Source organism: Lethenteron reissneri, chromosome 57 (assembly GCF_015708825.2).
Source record: "Lethenteron reissneri isolate LAM-NWPU_2019-01 chromosome 57, ASM1570882v1, whole genome shotgun sequence".
Lineage (NCBI taxonomy): Eukaryota > Metazoa > Chordata > Hyperoartia > Petromyzontiformes > Petromyzontidae > Lethenteron > Lethenteron reissneri.
In genome coordinates, this window is record NC_083835.1 from 8453729 (window position 1) to 8472774 (window position 19046).

At 53.9% G+C, this 19046-nt stretch overlaps 1 protein-coding gene across 1 annotated transcript in view; it reads left to right on the plus strand.

The window, feature by feature from the left end:
• The window catches only part of LOC133357228 (E3 ubiquitin-protein ligase RNF213-like), an 86873-nt gene that overhangs the window by 47590 nt on the left and 20237 nt on the right, over window positions 1-19046 (plus strand). The window contains exons 28-34 of the mRNA XM_061575057.1: window positions 1058-1264; window positions 5971-6164; window positions 7164-7280; window positions 10037-10132; window positions 11564-11791; window positions 12974-13067; window positions 15453-15487. Coding sequence (XP_061431041.1) covers window positions 1058-1264; window positions 5971-6164; window positions 7164-7280; window positions 10037-10132; window positions 11564-11791; window positions 12974-13067; window positions 15453-15487 — 971 coding nt within the window. The remainder of the gene's footprint in view (window positions 1-1057; window positions 1265-5970; window positions 6165-7163; window positions 7281-10036; window positions 10133-11563; window positions 11792-12973; window positions 13068-15452; window positions 15488-19046) is intronic.

Below are 19046 nucleotides of genomic sequence, written 5' to 3' on the forward strand. Positions count from 1 at the left end.
CACCAAGACAACAACAACAGTCCCAGACCACACCAAGACAACAACAACAGTCTTACACCACACCAAGACAACAACAACAGTCCCAGACCACACCAAGACAACAACAACAGTCTCACACCACACCAAGACAACAACAACAGTCCCAGACCACACCAAGACAACAACAACAGTCTCACACCACACCAAGACAACAACAACAGTCTTACACCACACCAAGACAACAACAACAGTCTCACACCACACCAAGACAACAACAACAGTCTCACACCACACCAAGACAACAACAACAGTCTCACACCACACCAAGACAACAACAACAGTCCCAGACCACACCAAGACAACAACAACAGTCTTACACCACACCAAGACAACAACAACAGTCCCAGACCACACCAAGACAACAACAACAGTCTCACACCACACCAAGACAACAACAACAGTCCCAGACCACACCAAGACAACAACAACAGTCTTACACCACACCAAGACAACAACAACAGTCTCACACCACACCAAGACAACAACAACAGTCTTACACCACACCAAGACAACAACAACAGTCTCACACCACACCAAGACAACAACAACAGTCCCAGACCACACCAAGACAACAACAACACTCCCAGACCACACCAAGACAACAACAACAGTCCCAGACCACACCAAGACAACAACAACAGTCCCAGACCACACCAAGACAACAACAACAGTCTCACACCACACCAAGACAACAACAACAACAGTCTCACACCACACCAAGACAACAACAACAACAGTCTCACACCACACCAAGACAACAACAACAACAGTCTCACACCACACCAAGACAACAACAACAACAGTCTCACACCACACCAAGACAACAACAACAGTCCCAGACCACACCAAGGCAACAACAACCCCAGAACACACCAAGACAACAACAACCCTACACCACACCAAGACAACAACAACAGCCCCTGAATTAAACGTGGTCGCGTTCACGTGGAAACCCACCGCTCGCTAATCGATCGGTGGGGTTGTTGTTGTTGTTGTCGTGCATCTGGCGGCCTTCCAGAGGGGACGCAGTGCGGAGAGGGGAGCCCCTGGGCGGACTGCATCCGCCCGAGCCCGGCCCCGGCGCTCGGCACTGCTCAAGCTGCTGCTCCGCTACGTGTAAGTGGCCGCCTTTGCCCCCAGCGCGCCGAGCGCCGTCGCTTCCTTCCCTCTGCCCTGGCCGCCGCGCGAATCGTTCCTGGGGTCGACGTGCGACCGCCCCCACCTCGTCAGCGTCCCGCACCCTGCAGCGCTGCTTGTAGTACAGGGCTGTGCTGCACGTAGTTGCTTGTAGTACAGGGCTGTGCTGCACGTGGCTGCCTGTAGTACAGGGCTGTGCTGCACGTAGTTGCTTGTAGTACAGGGCTGTGCTGCACGTAGGTTGCCTGTAGTACAGCACTAGGCAGGCACCGGCGAGGGTTGCTGGATCACACACGGAGGTTTCTAAACTCCCTTCCCGTCGGGGCCTTCGAGGAGAAGCCGTGCCCCTTGGCTCGCTAGGCGGTACAGCAAAGTGCGCACGAATCTCCGTCTGTCTCGTTTCTACGGAATAGAGTGTTGCCCCCTCGCATGCGAAGGGATTTCACCGGGTGCTGCCGTTTCCTGCGACGCATAGAGCACCCATTTAATTGGCCAAAAACATATCTACTTCTAGAGGGCCGCAAAACTTGGGCAATGTTCGGTAGGGCCGGTTCCTCACCGTGGCGTGGCTGCTGCTGCTGCCTCCCCCTGCTTGTCGCTGGTTCCTCCTCCTGCGCCTCTGAGTCGTCCTCCCTCCTCCCTCTTCTCTCTCTATCTCTACCTCTCTTGAGTGCGAGCGGTGCTGCTTTGATCGCTCCTAAACCGCTGCGAGCTTCTGCGTGGGGAGTGAATCGCCAAACTTCCAAAACTCTGTGCCCCGTCGAGGACTCGGCGAGCGTAGGCGCTGATGGCACGGCGAGTGCTCGTTCAATGCGCTAGCGGCGGCGGCCGCAGCAGTTGTGTCAGTGGTAGCAGCTGTAGCGGGGACAGCAGTAGGGGCAGTAGAAGTGGCAGTAGAAGCAGCAGTAGCAGTAGCGGCTCTAGCGGCAGTAGAAGCGGCAGTAGCAGCGGCAGTGTTGGGATGCGTTCCTGAAAAGTGCCGCGGGATGCAAGTGACGATAAAGTCTGGCGAGGCACGATGACCCCACCACTGCTACTACTGCTGACATCATCAGCTTCACCTTCGTCATTATCGTCGTCGTGCGTGCGAGTGCAGCGGCGAGGAGGTGCGTGAGCACCTGGATCGACACCTCATCAGTCTACAGCAGCGTCCATCCCCTAGGGTCGCAGATCTCTCACAGCTGTGCGTGCTCATCGTCAGCTGCTTCGAGGTGAGTACCCAGCAGTGAGTAGAGCATGGCTCGTAGTGATGACGTCTTCATCACCGAACCGCATCTCCGATTTTAGCACGGTTGGCTACGTGCAGTGCTAAAGAAGTTGAACGTCCATCGTCATCTTATATTTGTGTGAGTCTACGGGTATCTGTGTGAGTTTTCGGGTCTCTTGTGTGAATCTATGTGTCTGCACGTGAGTCTATAGATCTCTGTGTGAGTCTCCGGGGTTCCGTGTGAGTCTACGGGTCTATGTGTGAGTCTATGGTTCACTGTCTAAGTCTATGGGTCACTGTGTAAGTCTACGGGTCTCTGTGCGAGTCTACGGGTCTCTGTGTGAGTCTATGTGTCTGCAGGTGAGTCTATGGGTCTCTGTGTGAGTTTACAGGTATCTATGTAAATCTCTGGGGTTCCGTGTGATTCTACGGGTCTCTGTGTGAGTCTACGGGTCTCTGTACGAGTCTACGGGTCTCTGTGCGAGTCTATGGGTCTCTGTGTGAGTCTACGGGTCTCTGTGCGAGTCTACGGGTCTCTGTGTGATTCTACAGGTCTGAATGTGAGTCTACGGGTCTCTGTGCGAGTCTACGGGTCTCTGTGCGAGTCTACGGGACTCTGTGTGAGTCTACGGGTCTCTGCATGAGTCTACGGGTCTCTGTGTGAGTCTACGGGTCTCTGTGCGAGTCTACGGGTCTCTGCGTGAGTCTACGGGTCTCTGTGTGATTCTACAGGTCTGAATGTGAGTCGACGGGCCTCTGTGTGAGTCTATGGGTCTCTGTGTGAGTCTATGGTTCACTGTCTAAGTCTATGGGTCACTGTGTAAGTCTACGGGTCTCTATGCGAGTCTACGGGTCTCTGTGTGAGTCTATGTGTCTGCACGTGAGTCTATGGGTCTATGTGTGAGTCTACAGGTCTCTATCTAAATCTCTGGGGTTCCGTGTGATTCTACGGGTCTCTGTGTGAGTCTACGGTTCCCTGTGCGAGTTTACGGGTCTCTGTGCGAGTCTACAGGTCTCTGTGTGAGTCTACGGGACTCTGTGTGAGTCTACGGGTCTCTGTGCGAGTCTACGGGTATCTGCGTGAGTCTATGGGTCTCTGTGTGATTCTACAGGTCTCTATGTGAGTCGACGGGTCTCTGTTTGAGTCTACGGGTCTCTGTGTGAGTCTATGGTTCACTGTGTAAGTCTGTGGTTCACTGTCTAAGTCTATGGTTCACTGTCTAAGTCTACGGGTCACTGTGTAAGTCTACTGGTCTGTATGTGACTCGACGGGTCTCTGTGTGAGTCTACGGGTTTCTGTGTGAGTCTATGGGTATCTGTGTGAGTCTACGGGTTTCTGTGTGAGTCTACGGGTCTCTGTGTGAGTCTATGGGTCTCTGTGTAAGTCTGTGGGTCTCTGTGTGAGTCTGTGGGTCTCTGTGCGAGTCTACGGGTCTCTGTGTGAGTCTACGGGTCTCTGTGCGAGTCTATGGGTCTATGTGTGAGTCTATGGGTCTCTGTGTAAGTCTGTTGGTCTCTGTTTGAGTCTACGGGTCTCTGTGCGAGTCTATGGGTCTCTGCGTGAGTCTACGGGTCTCTGTGCGAGTCTACGGGTCTCTGCGTGAGTCTACGGGTCTCTGTGTGATTCTACAGGTCTGTATGTGAGTCGACGGGTCTCTGTGTGAGTCTACGGGTCTCTGTGCGAGTCTATGGGTCTCTGCGTGAGTCTATGGGTCTCTGCGTGAGTCTATGGGTCTCTGTGTGAGTCTACGGGTCTCTGTGTGAGTCTACGGGTCTCTGTGTGAGTCTACGGGTCTCTGTGTGAGTCTATGGTCTCTGTGTAAGTCTGTGGGTCTCTGTGTGAGTCTGTGGGTCTCTGTGCGAGTCTACGGGTCTCTGTGTGAGTCTACGGGTCTCTGTGTGAGTGTACGGGTCTCTGTGTGAGTCTATGGGTCTCTGTGTGAGTCTACGGGTCTCTGTGCGAGTCTACGGGTTTCTGTGTGAGTCTACGGGTCTCTGTGTTAGTCTACGGGTCTCTGTGTGAGTCTTCGGGTCTCTGTGTGAGGCTATGGGTCTCCGTGTGAGTCTATGGGTCTCTGTGTGAGTCTACGGGTCTCTCTACGATCCCTAGGACATGCTACACTGCGAGCTGGAGCGTCACTGTTCTGGCTACAGCTCGGCGCGACCGCAGGAAGCGGCACGGATGTTGCTGCAGCGACGGCAGGGATTGATGTTCACACCACCTCCACCACTACCACAACCGCCACAACAACAAAAATCGCCACAACAGCAGCGGAATTCGCTGCAACCTCCGCTCCCAGCCGTCGACATCCATGCGCTCCAGCAGACGGCCGAAACCCGGGCGTGTCTCGACACGACCGGGCAGATCCTTCACCAGCTGCTCGGTGATTCATTGTTGTTGTTATTGTTTATCAAAGCAGCACGCGGGTGCCCAGGCCCAAAACCCCACCGGGAGATTCCAACGGGCAGGATGCAACGCAGGATCTGCAGACGTCCGTTGTACCGGCCAAATTTGGTACCTCGTGTTGAGAAGGGGGAGGACGGACACTGGGAAATGACGAGAAAATGTCACCGAAGGGCTTACGTCTGCCGGATTTCTGTCTGCTCGCAATCTTCGCTTCCGCTTGAGAACTGATTGAGATTACCGCTCTCTTACCCGTTGCTATCCCCCCAACCTTCACCGCCCAATCTGCTCGTTTATGGCTCTGTAGGACCGAAGACCGATCAAGGTTTTTTTTTTAATCTCTGGGTACCCTATTTGGCAGTGCGATAAGTCCTCGCCTGACGCACCGGTCTTCACGCGACAACAAGCTTTCGTACCGATACGGTCGTTTCCGTGAGGTGAAAATGTTCACGCGTCGCGGACGGCACATACACCATTACAACGTGGAATGGGACGCCGTTCTAACGTGAAACGGACAGTTCTAACGCGGTACGGATGCACCGTTATAACGTGGGACGGGCACCGTTATAACGGGGAACGCACGCTGTTATAAGGCGGAACGGGCCACGTAATGCAGAATGCATGCGCCGTTATAACGCGGAATGAGACGCTGTTCTAACGTATAATGGACACTTATAACGCGGAGCGAGCGTCGTTCTAACGCTGAACACGCACCATTATAATGTGGAACGGGCACCGTTATAACGCAACAGGCGCTGTTCTAACGTGAAATGTGTTCCGTTATAACAGGGAACACCCCCATTATGACGAGACCCACAGACAACTCGCACAGAGACCCATACACTACTTATACTGAGACACATAGACTCACACTGAGTGCATTTATGAGTCTCTGTGTGAGTCTACGGGTCTTTTTCTGATTCTATGAGTCACTGTGTGCGTCTAAGAGTCTTTGAGACCCACAGACTCACACAGATACCCACAGACTCATGCAGAATGCATGCGCCGTTAACCCCATAGACTCACACAGAGATCCTATAGACTCACACAGAGACTGATAAAGACTCACATAGAGACCCGTAGATTCACGCATAGACCCATAGACTAGCGCAGAGACCCATAGACTCACACAGAGACCCCATAGACGACTCACCCGGAACACGCGCCATGAATCCACCCACAGAGACGGGCGCTGCGCTAGCGTCGGAGTGCGAGGGCCTCGTGCAGCGTGCGGAGGAGTTGTGCTGGCGGCCGGGAGGTGCCTGGCCCCAGCTGTACCTGCTCCGCTCCCTGGCGAGTCGCTTCGGACTCGACCGGCTCCCGTCGCTCTGCCACCGCTTCCCGTGGCTGCTGCCCCCCGAGCTGCACGGCCGGGAGGTGAGAAGGGCGAGGGTGGCTGGGAGATGTTGACTACCTCGCCCGGTATGCAGGAGGTCGGGGGTTCGATCTCGACCCTGACGCCTGCTGCTGTATATTTGAAGTTTTCATGTCTCTCTCTCCACAGACGCGTCAATGTTTCCCCCCGCACCTCAACGTGCGTTTAAGCGTATTTAGCCGCAACAAATCTCCACGTGATGAGTCGCTTTGTTGAGCTATCACTTCTCGCCAGGTCACTTCTGAAAGAGAGCTGCGTAGCCCAGTGGGCATTACCTGGTAAAATAAAAAATTGACTAGTTTAGAAGGCCATGGCCCCATGTCGGCATTGCCTCTGTCTGAGTCTGTCCGGTGAGCTCCTCCTCCTGCACCTAGCCTGGCACAGCAGTCAACGCATGGCACCTGGGTCTGTCCCGTGACGTCCTCTGGCAGTAGCGACACTTTACTTGACAGCCTCAAAGGTGCACTTATCCTGGCACATGCACCGTGGTGACGTCACCGTGACTTCATGGCGAACGGTGGTTGTTGTGTGTAGGTAGCCCCAAACGAGTACCTGGTGCGGTGTGTAAATATCGCCACTGGGGAGACAAAGGCAGCCGGGCGTGGTGCTGGCCACCCACCCCGTCGAGTGCCATGCCGGCCTTCATAGGTGCTCGCTAACAGCACTTGCCCTAACAGTCTGTTAAGGTTATACGGGGGGTCTTTGTGTTTGTGGTTTACCGTGTACACCCGGCAATGATGCACGAGTGTGTCCGTTAATGTATCACTGTGTTCTCTGTGTGTGTGATGTCGCGAGGGCGATGTTGTGAGTGCACGTGAGTTTGTGAGTGTGTGGATCCGTGTGTGTGAGTGTATATCGGCCAGTCATCTCAGTCGGTCAACCAATGGGACCTCGGTCTGTCCCCGTGACCTTCTCCTCGTGCTGCTGCTCACTAACAGCACTTGCCCCAACGGTCTGTTGAAGGCTACCCGGGGGATCTTTGTCTGTGTGTGTGTGTGCAGGAGGAACTGGAGCCACGGATAGACTGGTTCCTGGCCTGTGGCGTGGACTATCGGACGACTCGTTCAGCACTCGGCAAAGCGATCATCGATTCTGACTTCAGCTCATTCAACCCACAGGTTCATCACTATCATCAACACCATCATCATCATCATCACCGTCATTACCCTCATTATCACTCTCATCGCCATCATTACCATCATTACAACCATCATCACTGTCATCACCGTCATCATTACTGTCATCATCGTCATCATCACTATTATCACCATCGTCATCATCACTACCATCATCACAGTCATTACCATCGTCATCACCACTGTCATCACCATCACACCACCGTCATCACCATCATCACCATCATCATTACTGTCATTATCGTCATCATCACCATCATTAACCACATCACCAACAACAACCGCCATTTACCACTAAGTGCGGTGACGTCACCATGACGCTTGTGCCAGGCTATGTGCACGTTGAGGCCACGTGAAGTGTCGAACGCCTGCTGGCAGGTCACGGGGCAGACCTAGGGTCCACAGGCCGACTGACTGAGACGACTGGCTGATGCACCACCTGTGCCCCCTACTGTGCCAACTTGCTGTGCTTTAGCCACCCGGCGCTCCGCTCGTTGTTGTGAGCGTCACTCCTCCCCCCTCCGTTGCCAAGTAGCATCATTCACGAGCCTCCTCCACAGAGGCCGATCTTGACACCGTTGGTACCAGTCATTGGCAAGTCCACTCAGCTCCACATCCTCCTGTACCACATCACTCCATCTCGTCTCTAGCCAATTCTGCGCCCGTTTAGCCCCCTCAATCCGGCCAAACTAAAGCTGTTTAGGCATGTGGTGACTGGACATGCTGGCTACATGATCCAGCCAACGCAGCCTTGCCATCAGGCAGAGCTCACCGATGAGACTTTGTCCAGATCATTCAAGGATTTGTGAGCTCCTCACACAATCCAGCCTGGTTAAACCCAGGATGGATCGTTGGCAGGCCAGCCTAAATGTTTCTAACTGGCGAGGATGTTCCATTAGGGGGGGTCCACGTTTCGCAAGCATAGAGAAGGGAGGGAATGACCGTGGCCGAGATGACCTGAACCTTCGTGCGGAGCGATAGACCAGGTAGCTTCCACACAGCATTATGCAACCGATGAAAAGATAATGCCGCTCGACTGATTTGGAGTGAGACCTCTGCTGTTAAACCGGAGCCGGTCATGAGCACACTGCCCAGGTATGGGAAACTCTCCACTCTCTCCACAACTGCCCTATCACCAATTGGGAGTTGTGTGGGTGGAGTGTCCGATGGTACAAAATTCCCAGCAAAGTGCTTAGTTTTGGTGGGGATGATGGTAAGGCCCCACCTCTCAGTGTCACGCGCCAGGTTCAGTAGAAGCTCCTCCTCTGAGTGAGCAGCAATTACCAGATCATCGGCATACATTACATGGTTGAGCCATAGAGAGCCATCCCTTGACTGCATCCGGGCATCGATCAGCCTCCCATTGTATTTGTACCAGATGGAGATTCCTCTGGTACAGCCATGGAAGGCTTCTCAAACTACGTGATCGAAATAGATGTTAAATAAATAGGGCACCAGCTGACATCCCTGTCGCACCCCAAGTTGAACACGAATGGCTCTGACTCCAGGCCACTTAGCTTTACCCGGGGTCTGCCCACCATCATGATGGTCTATAATGATTGTGAGCAAGATAGTCAGGGACCTGGAAAGCACAGAGAACAACCCAGAGCCCTGATTTGTCGATGGTATCATAGGCCTTGGCCAGGTCAATAAAGAGAGATGTGGGTATTGTTAGAATTCCCTTCACCCATGCTGTAGCAAACGGCATCTTTGCAGGACTGAGCTGAGGAGGAGGATGCCCCCCTAGTTGTTACAGTCTGTGCAGTCCCCCTTTTAAAGAGGGCGGGCAAAAGGGCATCTTTCCAATCCTGCAAAACCCGTCCAGTGCTCCAGACATTTATATTGGTGTCATATAGGGCAGTCTGCACACAAACGCCAACCTCCCTTAGCCCAGCGATATTCCTGGTCTCATACTCTGGATCGCCTTCCGTCCTTCCTCAACAGATGGTACTTGAGGCCGCCACCCACAGTGGGTGACTTCTTCCAATATTTGAGGAACCGCAGCCTCACGAGAGTCATCCCCACTTTGCCCCATGAGGGATTCCCCTTCCCCAAGACGTCACACAAATGCTCAGGAAATCTGCAAACCTGTTCCTGGAGGTCGAAGATTCGGCAGATTCCATCTCCTCAGCAATCCGCGACCACCACCCATACTTGCAGCGCCGCACGGCCCTCCTATCCTCCAATCAAAGGTTGCAGTAAGCCTCCTCATTCTCGGACGTGGGATGCTACAGGCAATGAGAGTGGGCCTGTCACTTTTTCTCAGCCAGCCTGAACACCTCCTCTGTCAGCCAGGGTCTCTGGGGAGGTTTGGACCGTGTACCCAAAGCAGCCATTGCAGTTGCATGAGCCACAGTCGTCAACCTTGCCAATTTCTCCTCGGCATCAGTAGGGGCGGGGGTGGTGGACGATCCCAACCCCAGCTGCAAGCGATGATTAAATTCTCCCTTGCGACTTTCGTCAGCTGGCTGAGACCAGGCCACTGTGGGTTTGAATTGGGTCCCAGCTGAACACCCACCACCGGAGTGGAAGTAATGGCAGGCGCATCTTACAGACAGTAAGCCGATGGTCTGAGTCGATCGAGAGGAAAGAGAATTTACTCGGATTGGAACTCAGGATCTCAGCAGCAGTGCCGGCTCAGCAGTGACCCCTGACCTCTGGAGCCAGCACGTGGCCTCCGCGGCCGCCTCTGCCCCTCCCCCCCCCGCTGACCCTACGGTCCCCTTCCCTTCCGACAGGCGTCAGGTGCCCACAATGCCGAGCGGCAGGTGCTGCTGGTGCTGGCCGTGTACCGGGAGCTGACGTCCACCTCCCAGGAGCGAGTGGCCAATCAGGTGAGGAGCTGGGGGTGGGTGGGGGATGGAGTGTTGGGGGGTGGGGGCAGTTGCAGTGCTGGATGAAGCTAGTGCGAGGCCTGTAGCATATGTTGTAAAGGGGCTCTAAATTAAAAAAAAAACGCGTAAAATAAAAAACGCACATTTTTTGCTTGCACAGTAAAATAATTGTATTTTTTCATTTGCTTTACAGCCAGATAATACGACAAATCGCTGACCTTAAACACCCGGTCGTGCATAAAAGTTGAAGGCGGTATAGTACAATAGTAATAGAGCAAGTGCAGAATCTCTGAACCGGAATTGATAGCTTGAAAGTGTTTAGCGCGGGGCCCTTGAAAGTGCGGGCCCCGTAGCTACTACAGATGTAGCTACTTTTGCTACAAGGATCATCCGGCACTGGTCAATTGAACCCGAAGCCCTGAGGAACTGCCTTGTGGGCCGCAGACCTTCCAAAACACGGCCACCAAGGCACTTAACTCTCTCACTCTTCGGGACCATAACTCATGCTCGTGCTCATGGCTTGGATTGTTGTGTTGGTGTGTTGTTTTTGCTGTTGTTTTGCTGTTTTGTTGTTGTGCTGTTGATTTGTTGTTGTGTTGTTGTTCTGCTGTTGTTGTCTCTTTTTTGTGTTGTTGTTGTTTTGTTGTCATTTTGTTGTTGGATTGCTCCCTTGCCCGAGCTTGCATTTGGAATCCACGTTTCTCGCGTGATGTGCACTTCCAAGGCCGTAGTCCAGGAGTTGGCAAACAAAATAACAAGAAGAACCAAATTCGTTCAAACAAACCTTTATTTCAAGAATACGAGACGGTGGTCCTTGATAAGCTAAACGAAGCTAAACTATCTTTATTTTACCAGCTAAGAACCCACTGAGCTGGGTCGCTCTTTTCCAGAAGCGACCTGTCCATGGCAAATTATAACTCAACAAAGTGGCCGATGTTGTAATGATGTCCAAGCGTGTAAGAAAATCGTGTAAAATAGCAATACCATATTCACCTCCTTACGCCCAATCCCCAATCCTCCCTCTCGCATAGCCCGATTATCCTCGTGGCAAAAGTAGCTAAACATGCTACGGGTCCCGCACTTTGAAGGGCCCCGCGCTAAACGCTTTCAAGCTATCAATTCCGGTTCAGCGATTCTACACTTGCTCTATTACTATATTACTATACCGCCTTCAACTTTTATGCACGACCGGGTGTTTACGGTTAGCGATTTGTCAAATGATACGGCTGTATAGCAAATGAAAAAAAAACAATTACTTTACTATGTAAGTATAAGATTTGTGTTTTAATATTTCCGTTTTTTTTTCTTCATAATTTAGAGCCCCTTTTTAACATATGCTACAGGCCCCGCACTAGCTTAATCCGGGCCTGCTCTCTCGCCTCCGCCCCCCCCCCCCCCCCCCCACCACCTGCCTCCGCCACCGCCTCTCAGCTCCGAGAATTCTCCACCCACTGCCACCTCCTCCGAGCGTCCCCCCCGCTGCACGACCTGTGCCGGTCTCTGGTGCGGGACTCGTTCGCGGGGCCGCTGGCGGCGGCCGATCCCCGCCGCTCGCTCCTGGAGACGTTGGCCCACCTGGACGCCGTGCTCCGGGCCAGGCCCGCGAGCCGCCTGCTGGCTCCGCTGCGCCGCCTCGCCAGAGACCCCCGCGCCTTGCAGGTGGCCCAGAATTGGACGAGCTGAGTCGAGTGGTTATTGGTCCTCCTTCCCCTCCTATCCCTCCTCCTTCCTCTGGCTCCCCCTACTGCCTCCTCCTCCCTCCTCCTTCTCCTGCTCCTCCCATCCTCCTGCCTGCTCCCCTTCTCCTGCCCCCTCCTCCCCTCCTCCTCCCTCCTCACTCCTCCTCCTCCTCCCTCCTCCCCTTCCTCCCTCCTCCTCCCTCCTTGTCCCTCCTCCCTCCCTCCTCCAAGACACTGGTGTAACCATTAACTCACTCACTCACCCAGGCACCCACTCGCTCACAACCAGAACACCATCATCACCAGACCGATGCTGCACCCACATCTCCTTCATGAATGGGACATTTAAAACACAGCCACAGTGGTTCCACTGTGGCCATACAACCCGAACTATGGACCGTTTAGTGAACCCACAAAGACTCGCAGAGACTCATAGAAGACCCATCGAGATGCAACGACTCATAGAAGACCCATAGAGATACACAGAGACTCACAGAGACACATTAAAGACAAGCGGCAGTCGTGTGACTGTAGCCATACACAGAGACACGTATAAACGCATAGAGACCCATCGAGATACATAGAGACCCATAATAGACAAGCCACGGCAGTGCGACTGTGGACATGCAACTCACACTGAGGACATCACAGTAAACCCATAGAGACCCACATATATACAGAGACTCATAGAAATGTATAGAGACCCACAGACACCTACAGAGATATTTAGAGACTCACAGAGATACATAGAGACCCAAATAGATACATAGAGACCCATCGAGATACGTAGAGACCCATTGAGATCCATAGAGACCCACAGAGACTCACAGAGGCATATTAAAGGCACCCTACACAGAGTGGAGCGCACAGTAAACCCATAGAAACTCATAGAGATACATTTAGACCCATTGAGATTGATAGGGACCCATCGAGATACATAGAGGCTCCCCCATAGAGATACATAGGGAACCCGCATAGAGATACATAGACCCATAGAGATACATAGGGGCTCAGAGACCCCCCCCACCCCCCATGGCTCACAACCGTTAGCGCAGCGACACCCGAGCCAGCCCTCGTCGCGTCGCGTGTTGGCGCTGCCCGTGCCTCCGATCTTAAACCCCCCCCTGAGGGAAGGTCACGACCATTGGGCCCCGCTCCACAGGACTCGCTTCTGGCCACGATGCCCGACGACATTCGGGACCAGGCCCGCACCATGGAGCTCGGCAGCGGGAACTTCGAGTTCACGCGGTGGTACGGTGAGTGAATCGCGCGCCAGCCTCGCCGTCGCCGCCGATCAACTGCCGATCAACCGCCGATCAATTGCTGGCTACATGCTGCTGATGGGTCCCTATAAGGGCGAAAGCATAGTTTGTCTATACTCTTTCGTTCTTTCGGTAAAGTCATGTAGGTAGAAAAAATTATAGATCACGACGTTTCGACCGCAATGCAAACAATCGTCTTCAGGCAGAAAAAGAGGAAGAGATGTAGTATCTCTGTTCCTCTTTTTTTCTGCCTGAAGACGGTTGCTTGCGTGGCGATCGAAACGTCGTGATCTGTTATTTTTTTCTACCTACGTGACTTTACCGAAAGAACCAGAGAGTATGGATTCTTGCAGTTACGAAAACTTCAAATCAAGATTCATAGTTTGTCTGTCACTGCATCACTCCCGCTGCTGGTGTCCATCGCTCGTAGTTGTTAACACATGGCGCAGCCGGCATACCATGTTTATTTATCACTTTGTTTGACTTTTGGCCAGACCAAAAACCAGAGGTGGGACAAAGTCATTGTTATGCAAGTCCAAGTCGAGTCTGAAGTCATCAAATTCATGACTCGAGTCTGACTCGAGTCCAAGTCACATGACTCGAGTCCACACCTCAGAGGTGGGACAAAGTCATTGTTATGCAAGTCCAAGTCGAGTCTGAAGTCATCAAATTCATGACTCGAGTCTGACTCGAGTCCAAGTCACATGACTCGAGTCCACACCTCTGCCAAAAACACAGCTATAATTTGAAATACAGCAATATATTAATTGTTAATAAACACAGGGAAAGAGATATGAATACTGGAAAAATACATTTTAAGAATTTCTTTTACCTTTCTGACAATAAAACGCGTTCCGTTATAACGCACCATTTGAGGACTCGCGCGTCAAACGGTGTGCATCCACTGTGAGTCACCGTGTGCTCTCGGGGTGGCTCGGCGCCGCGGAAAGTAAGACAAACCCCAAGCCTGCATCCGGTCTCAGTAACATTACACAAACATAGGCTTTTGCGACCAATGTTAAACCATAATAGGGTTGTTGTTTTTTGGGTTAGATGGCTGTCGCCTGATGATGATGGTTGTAATTACCGCAGAAAACGTCATACTCTAATTATAAATGTCACTGCGGGTTTACTCTCCCAACACACTGGTGCGCTGTACTAGTACACTACACTATACACTACACTACACAATACACTATACACTACACTATACACTAGTGCTGTACTAGTAACGAATTGTCACGTTTTGTTTACCTGACAACCCTTACTAATTGGCTGTGTCGGGTGGTGGCGGGTTTAATGACGCGTTTATATTTACGCCATCTATCCCCAAAAAACACCATTTATGGATGTCACAAACCTGGTCACGCGAACCCACAACAAGTGGCGGTGACATCACAACGGCGCTTGTGCCAGACCAGGTGCACCTTGAGGTCACGTGAAATGTTGAAGGCTCGCTCCTGGCAGGAGATCAGGGAACAGACCCAGGTGGTGCCATGGGTTGACCGACTGAGATGACTGGCAGATGCACCACCTGTGCTACCTGCTGTGCCAACTCGTTGCATTTTAGCCCCCTGGCACTCCGCTCGTTGTGGCGAGCATCGTTTCTCTTGCCCTCTGCTTTTGTTGGAGGGCGACTGCCTCCAACTGCCCGGTAGCGTCCTTCACAGATGCCGATCTTGACACCGTTAGTACCAATCATCGGCAGGTCCACTCGGCAACACATCCTCCTGTACCACATCACTCAATCTGTTCTCTGGCCTGTGTCGTGCCCGTTTAGCCCGCTCTATCCGGCCAAACAGAATCTGCTTGGGCAAGTGTTGGCCGGGCATTTGGGCTATGCGACCCAGCGAACGCAGCCTCGCCTGCCAGAGGAGCTCACTTATTGGAGTGTGTCCAGATCTTTCAAGGTTCTGTGAGCTCCTCACACAATACAGTCTGGTTAAACCCAGCATGGATCATTAGTTGGGTTTAACAGTGGCGCCATACTGCGTGATGATCGCCTTGTGCCACACAATTACAGCTGCCGCTGGGGGTGCCGCCCTCGGCTAGACCACACAGCAGCAGCGACATCGGCCCCCTACTGTGAAACCGCCACGGGCTGCGTCTGTGACCCAGCAGCAGCGGTGCCTACTACCAGCGTGACGATCGCCTTGTGCCGCACGGGGACAGCTGCCGCTGGGGGTGCCCCCCTAGGCTAGACCACAGCAGCAGCAGCAACATCGCCACCCCTTCCTGCGTGCGTCCCGCGTGAAACAGCGGCGTCGTCCTCCCGTGCGACGTTCGAAACGACGCACAACGCCAGCACCAACTGGACCCGATGGAATTGACGACGATCCGTGATTGATTTCTCGAACGTTTTTTTGTTTTGTTTCGCAGAATGTAAGAACGGGCACCCGTGCGTGGTGGGAGAGGTGAGTTTTATCGGTGCAATAACATTACACGATAAATATGTCTATACATTTTGTCGAATACAATGATTTGTACAATGTGTAGAGGAGTAGTGGAGAGTGGTGGCGTCGTGTGCGCTGTCAGGTGCGGTGACCTCACGGGACGTGGGGTCGCACGCGCTGGGCAGTGCACGCGACATCACCCCTCCGAGGGTATATAAGGGAGACCCCGTAACGTAAGCGGGGTCACTATAGGAACGGGGATAGTAAACAGGGTGAAGAGGGAACCAGGGATAGTGAGAGGGATCAAATAGGGAGTCTGGGGAGAAGCCGGTGGTAGCCGAAGAGGTGCTTCTCTCTCCGGTCGGTGGAGTCGGCAGACTCCACGATCCGACACGAGAGAGAGACCGGAGCTAGCCGGCAGGGACCCAGACTCAGAGTAGGACCCCTAGCCCCTGGGAGTTGTGTACCCTGTGTAGTTTTGACCAAGAGTAATAAACCCTGGCGGAAGCCCCTAACTTACCTCCGTCTCCGAGTACGTCCGTCGGTAACTTCTCTACAACTGGTGTCAGAGTGTCTGCACTGCTGCTACAATGTTTACATCGGGAGCGGAGCGCAAGAACCCAGCGACGGGACGATCGGAGGATGAAGACGGCGGGGAGGAGGCTTCGGCAGTGACCCCGGAGTCCGGGGCTCCGGTGACAGGCCCCGAGAAGACGACGGGCGGGGGTGCCAGCTCGCCGCCACCACCGCTGGAGACAGGGAGCACCCCTGCAGACCTGCTGAGGCAGCTCCTGCAGGCGATCGCGCAGCTCTGCGCCCGTCTCGACATCGCGGAGGCGAAGTTGGGTCCTCCCGGTCCGCACTCGGGATGGGAGCAACTGTCAACTGCCGGGACGCCGCGAGAGGCGGCCGCCATCTTCGCCGCGACGCCCCAGCTGGCTATTTTGCCTGCGACGTCGCCAGCGGCGGCCATGTTGGTTGGGGCGCCTCAGGCGGCCGCCATTTTAACTGCGACGCTGCAGGTGGCGGCCATTGTTCATGCGACGCCGCACGTCGGCGCCATGGCTGCCATGGCAACTGCGACGCCGTTGTCCACCGTGGGTGCCGCCGCGACTTCGCGCCACACCGCGCGCGCGGGGTCTGCCAGCGGCGATGCCACAGCTCCGCACCATGCTGCGCCCGCCGGGGGAGCCCCAGGTACGTCCGGGGCTCCACACCTCGCCGCACCACGGGAGTTGCCGAGGGTGCCGCCGTGGTTCCGGCCATCGCCGCGCTGGCGGGGTACGCTGCGGGTGTCGCCGTGGCCCCGTGCATCGCTGCCGCGGCTCCTCACGATGCCGCGCCGCGGAAGTTGCCGCGGTTCCGAGCATCGCCGTGCCTGCGGGGTTTGGCGCGCCCGCCACCGCGGCTGCTATAGTTGCCGCGGCCGCGGGGTGGGCCGAGGGTCACGCCGGGGCACCGCACCTCGCTGTGCATGCGGGGTTTGCCGCCGGCGACGCCGCACCAGGCTGCTATTTTACCTGCAGCGATCGCGGTGGGGGCCGCCGGCGACGACGCGGCCCCGCACCTCGCGGTGCCTGGGCGTTGCCATGCCGACGCCGCGGCTCTGCATCTTGCCGCGGCATGGGCAGCAGGAGCCGCCGCTCGGGCCGGCGCGCGCCTGGCAGGAGCTGCGTTGGGCTGCTGGGCTGCTGCGGCTCTCCCGGGGCCTGTCACTAGCTGGCACGGTGCCTGCCCTGGCGATTCGTGCCACATGGGGAGGCGTGCGCTCTGTTGATGGCCTGTGGAAACGCTGCCGTCGGCCTCCAGCCCTCATCGCTCAATTGTGTTATGTTGGCGTGTTTTGTCTAAGACTGCCCAATTGTCCGTTTTGGTGTGTTTTGTCTGGGCTGCTCAATTGTTCAATTGTTGTTTGTTGGTGTGTGTTGTCTGGGCCATCGGGATTCCGCCTTTGTATTGATGGCAGCGCGTGATGAGAGTTTCAAAGTTTTGAAATTTGATTGATTGTTGTCATGCTGCCTGGATGTTGTCGGTTGGTTGTGAATATGTTGGTTTGTGGTTCTGGGACTCCTCTACTTTTATATTGTTTACAGCCGAGTCGGCTGAATTTTTTTCACAGGGGGGGGTGATGTAGAGGAGTAGTGGAGAGTGGTGGCGTCGTGTGCGCTGTCAGGTGCGGTGACCTCACGGGACGTGGGGTCGCACGCGCTGGGCAGTGCACGCGACATCACCCCTCCGAGGGTATATAAGGGAGACCCCGTAACGTAAGCGGGGTCACTATAGGAACGGGGATAGTAAACAGGGTGAAGAGGGAACCAGGGATAGTGAGAGGGATCAAATAGGGAGTCTGGGGAGAAGCCGGTGGTAGCCGAAGAGGTGCTTCTCTCTCCGGTCGGTGGAGTCGGCAGACTCCACGATCCGACACGAGAGAGAGACCGGAGCTAGCCGGCAGGGACCCAGACTCAGAGTAGGACCCCTAGCCCCTGGGAGTTGTGTACCCTGTGTAGTTTTGACCAAGAGTAATAAACCCTGGCGGAAGCCCCTAACTTACCTCCGTCTCCGAGTACGTCCGTCGGTAACTTCTCTACAAATGTATAAACAAATACATTGTACAAATCTATATATATTCACATTGTGTATATAGTATCTTCATTATATATATTGTATATGTACATATATGTGCATATGGGTATGTATATATATGTAGCGTCGGAAATACATAACACATACCGGCCGGTGTATACTTACCTGTAGTTGCGGGCACAGGCCCATAGGGGGTGCCACCCTGAGCTGTGGAAAGACAGAGGGAGCCGGACCATTGAGGGGCTGGGTTCTCCCCCCCCCCCCCGACCTCAGGTGAGGGGTTCGGGGGTTCTTGCAGAGCCCCCTGGAAGGTTCCAGAAAGGGGGCGGTACCGGGGGCGGAGAGACCCCGAGAGGTGGGTATCAAAGGGGCACCCCAGGGACAGCTCGGGGCTGTGCTCTGAAGACGAAGAACCGAAGTACAGCTAGGCTAGGACCCTGGGACCCGACATCCTTGTAAGAGACGAGGCCGAGCGTGGACCAGTGGTCAGGACCCGCACCTTGGCTGGGTCGGGTCAGTTGAGCCTCCCCTAGGGTACAGTTAGCCGGAGGGCTGAGAGCCAGGGTTAACACGGTGTGAGGGCACGCTAGCTTGGAGGCTGTACCTCCCTAGATAGTGGGAGTTAAGGGGAGTCTTGTTAAAGTTTACAATAAACCGTGTTGCCTCTAAAGACAATGTCTCCAGTCTCAGTGGAGCCCACTACATATATATTGTAAATACATATGTTGTATACACAATACATGTATACGCAATATGTATATACACATACATTATGTATATACAAATTATATATAATGTGTATATTGCGTATTTATACTTTATACATATAATGTATACAAAATGTACACATATACACAATGTATATACAATGTATTTTTACATATTTACATTGTATATATATATATACCATGCATATATTGTGTTTACATATTTGTTGCAAGTGAACTGCCAGATGTGTGTGGGCAGGAACCGGTTTTGACATTCAGTGTCTCATCAT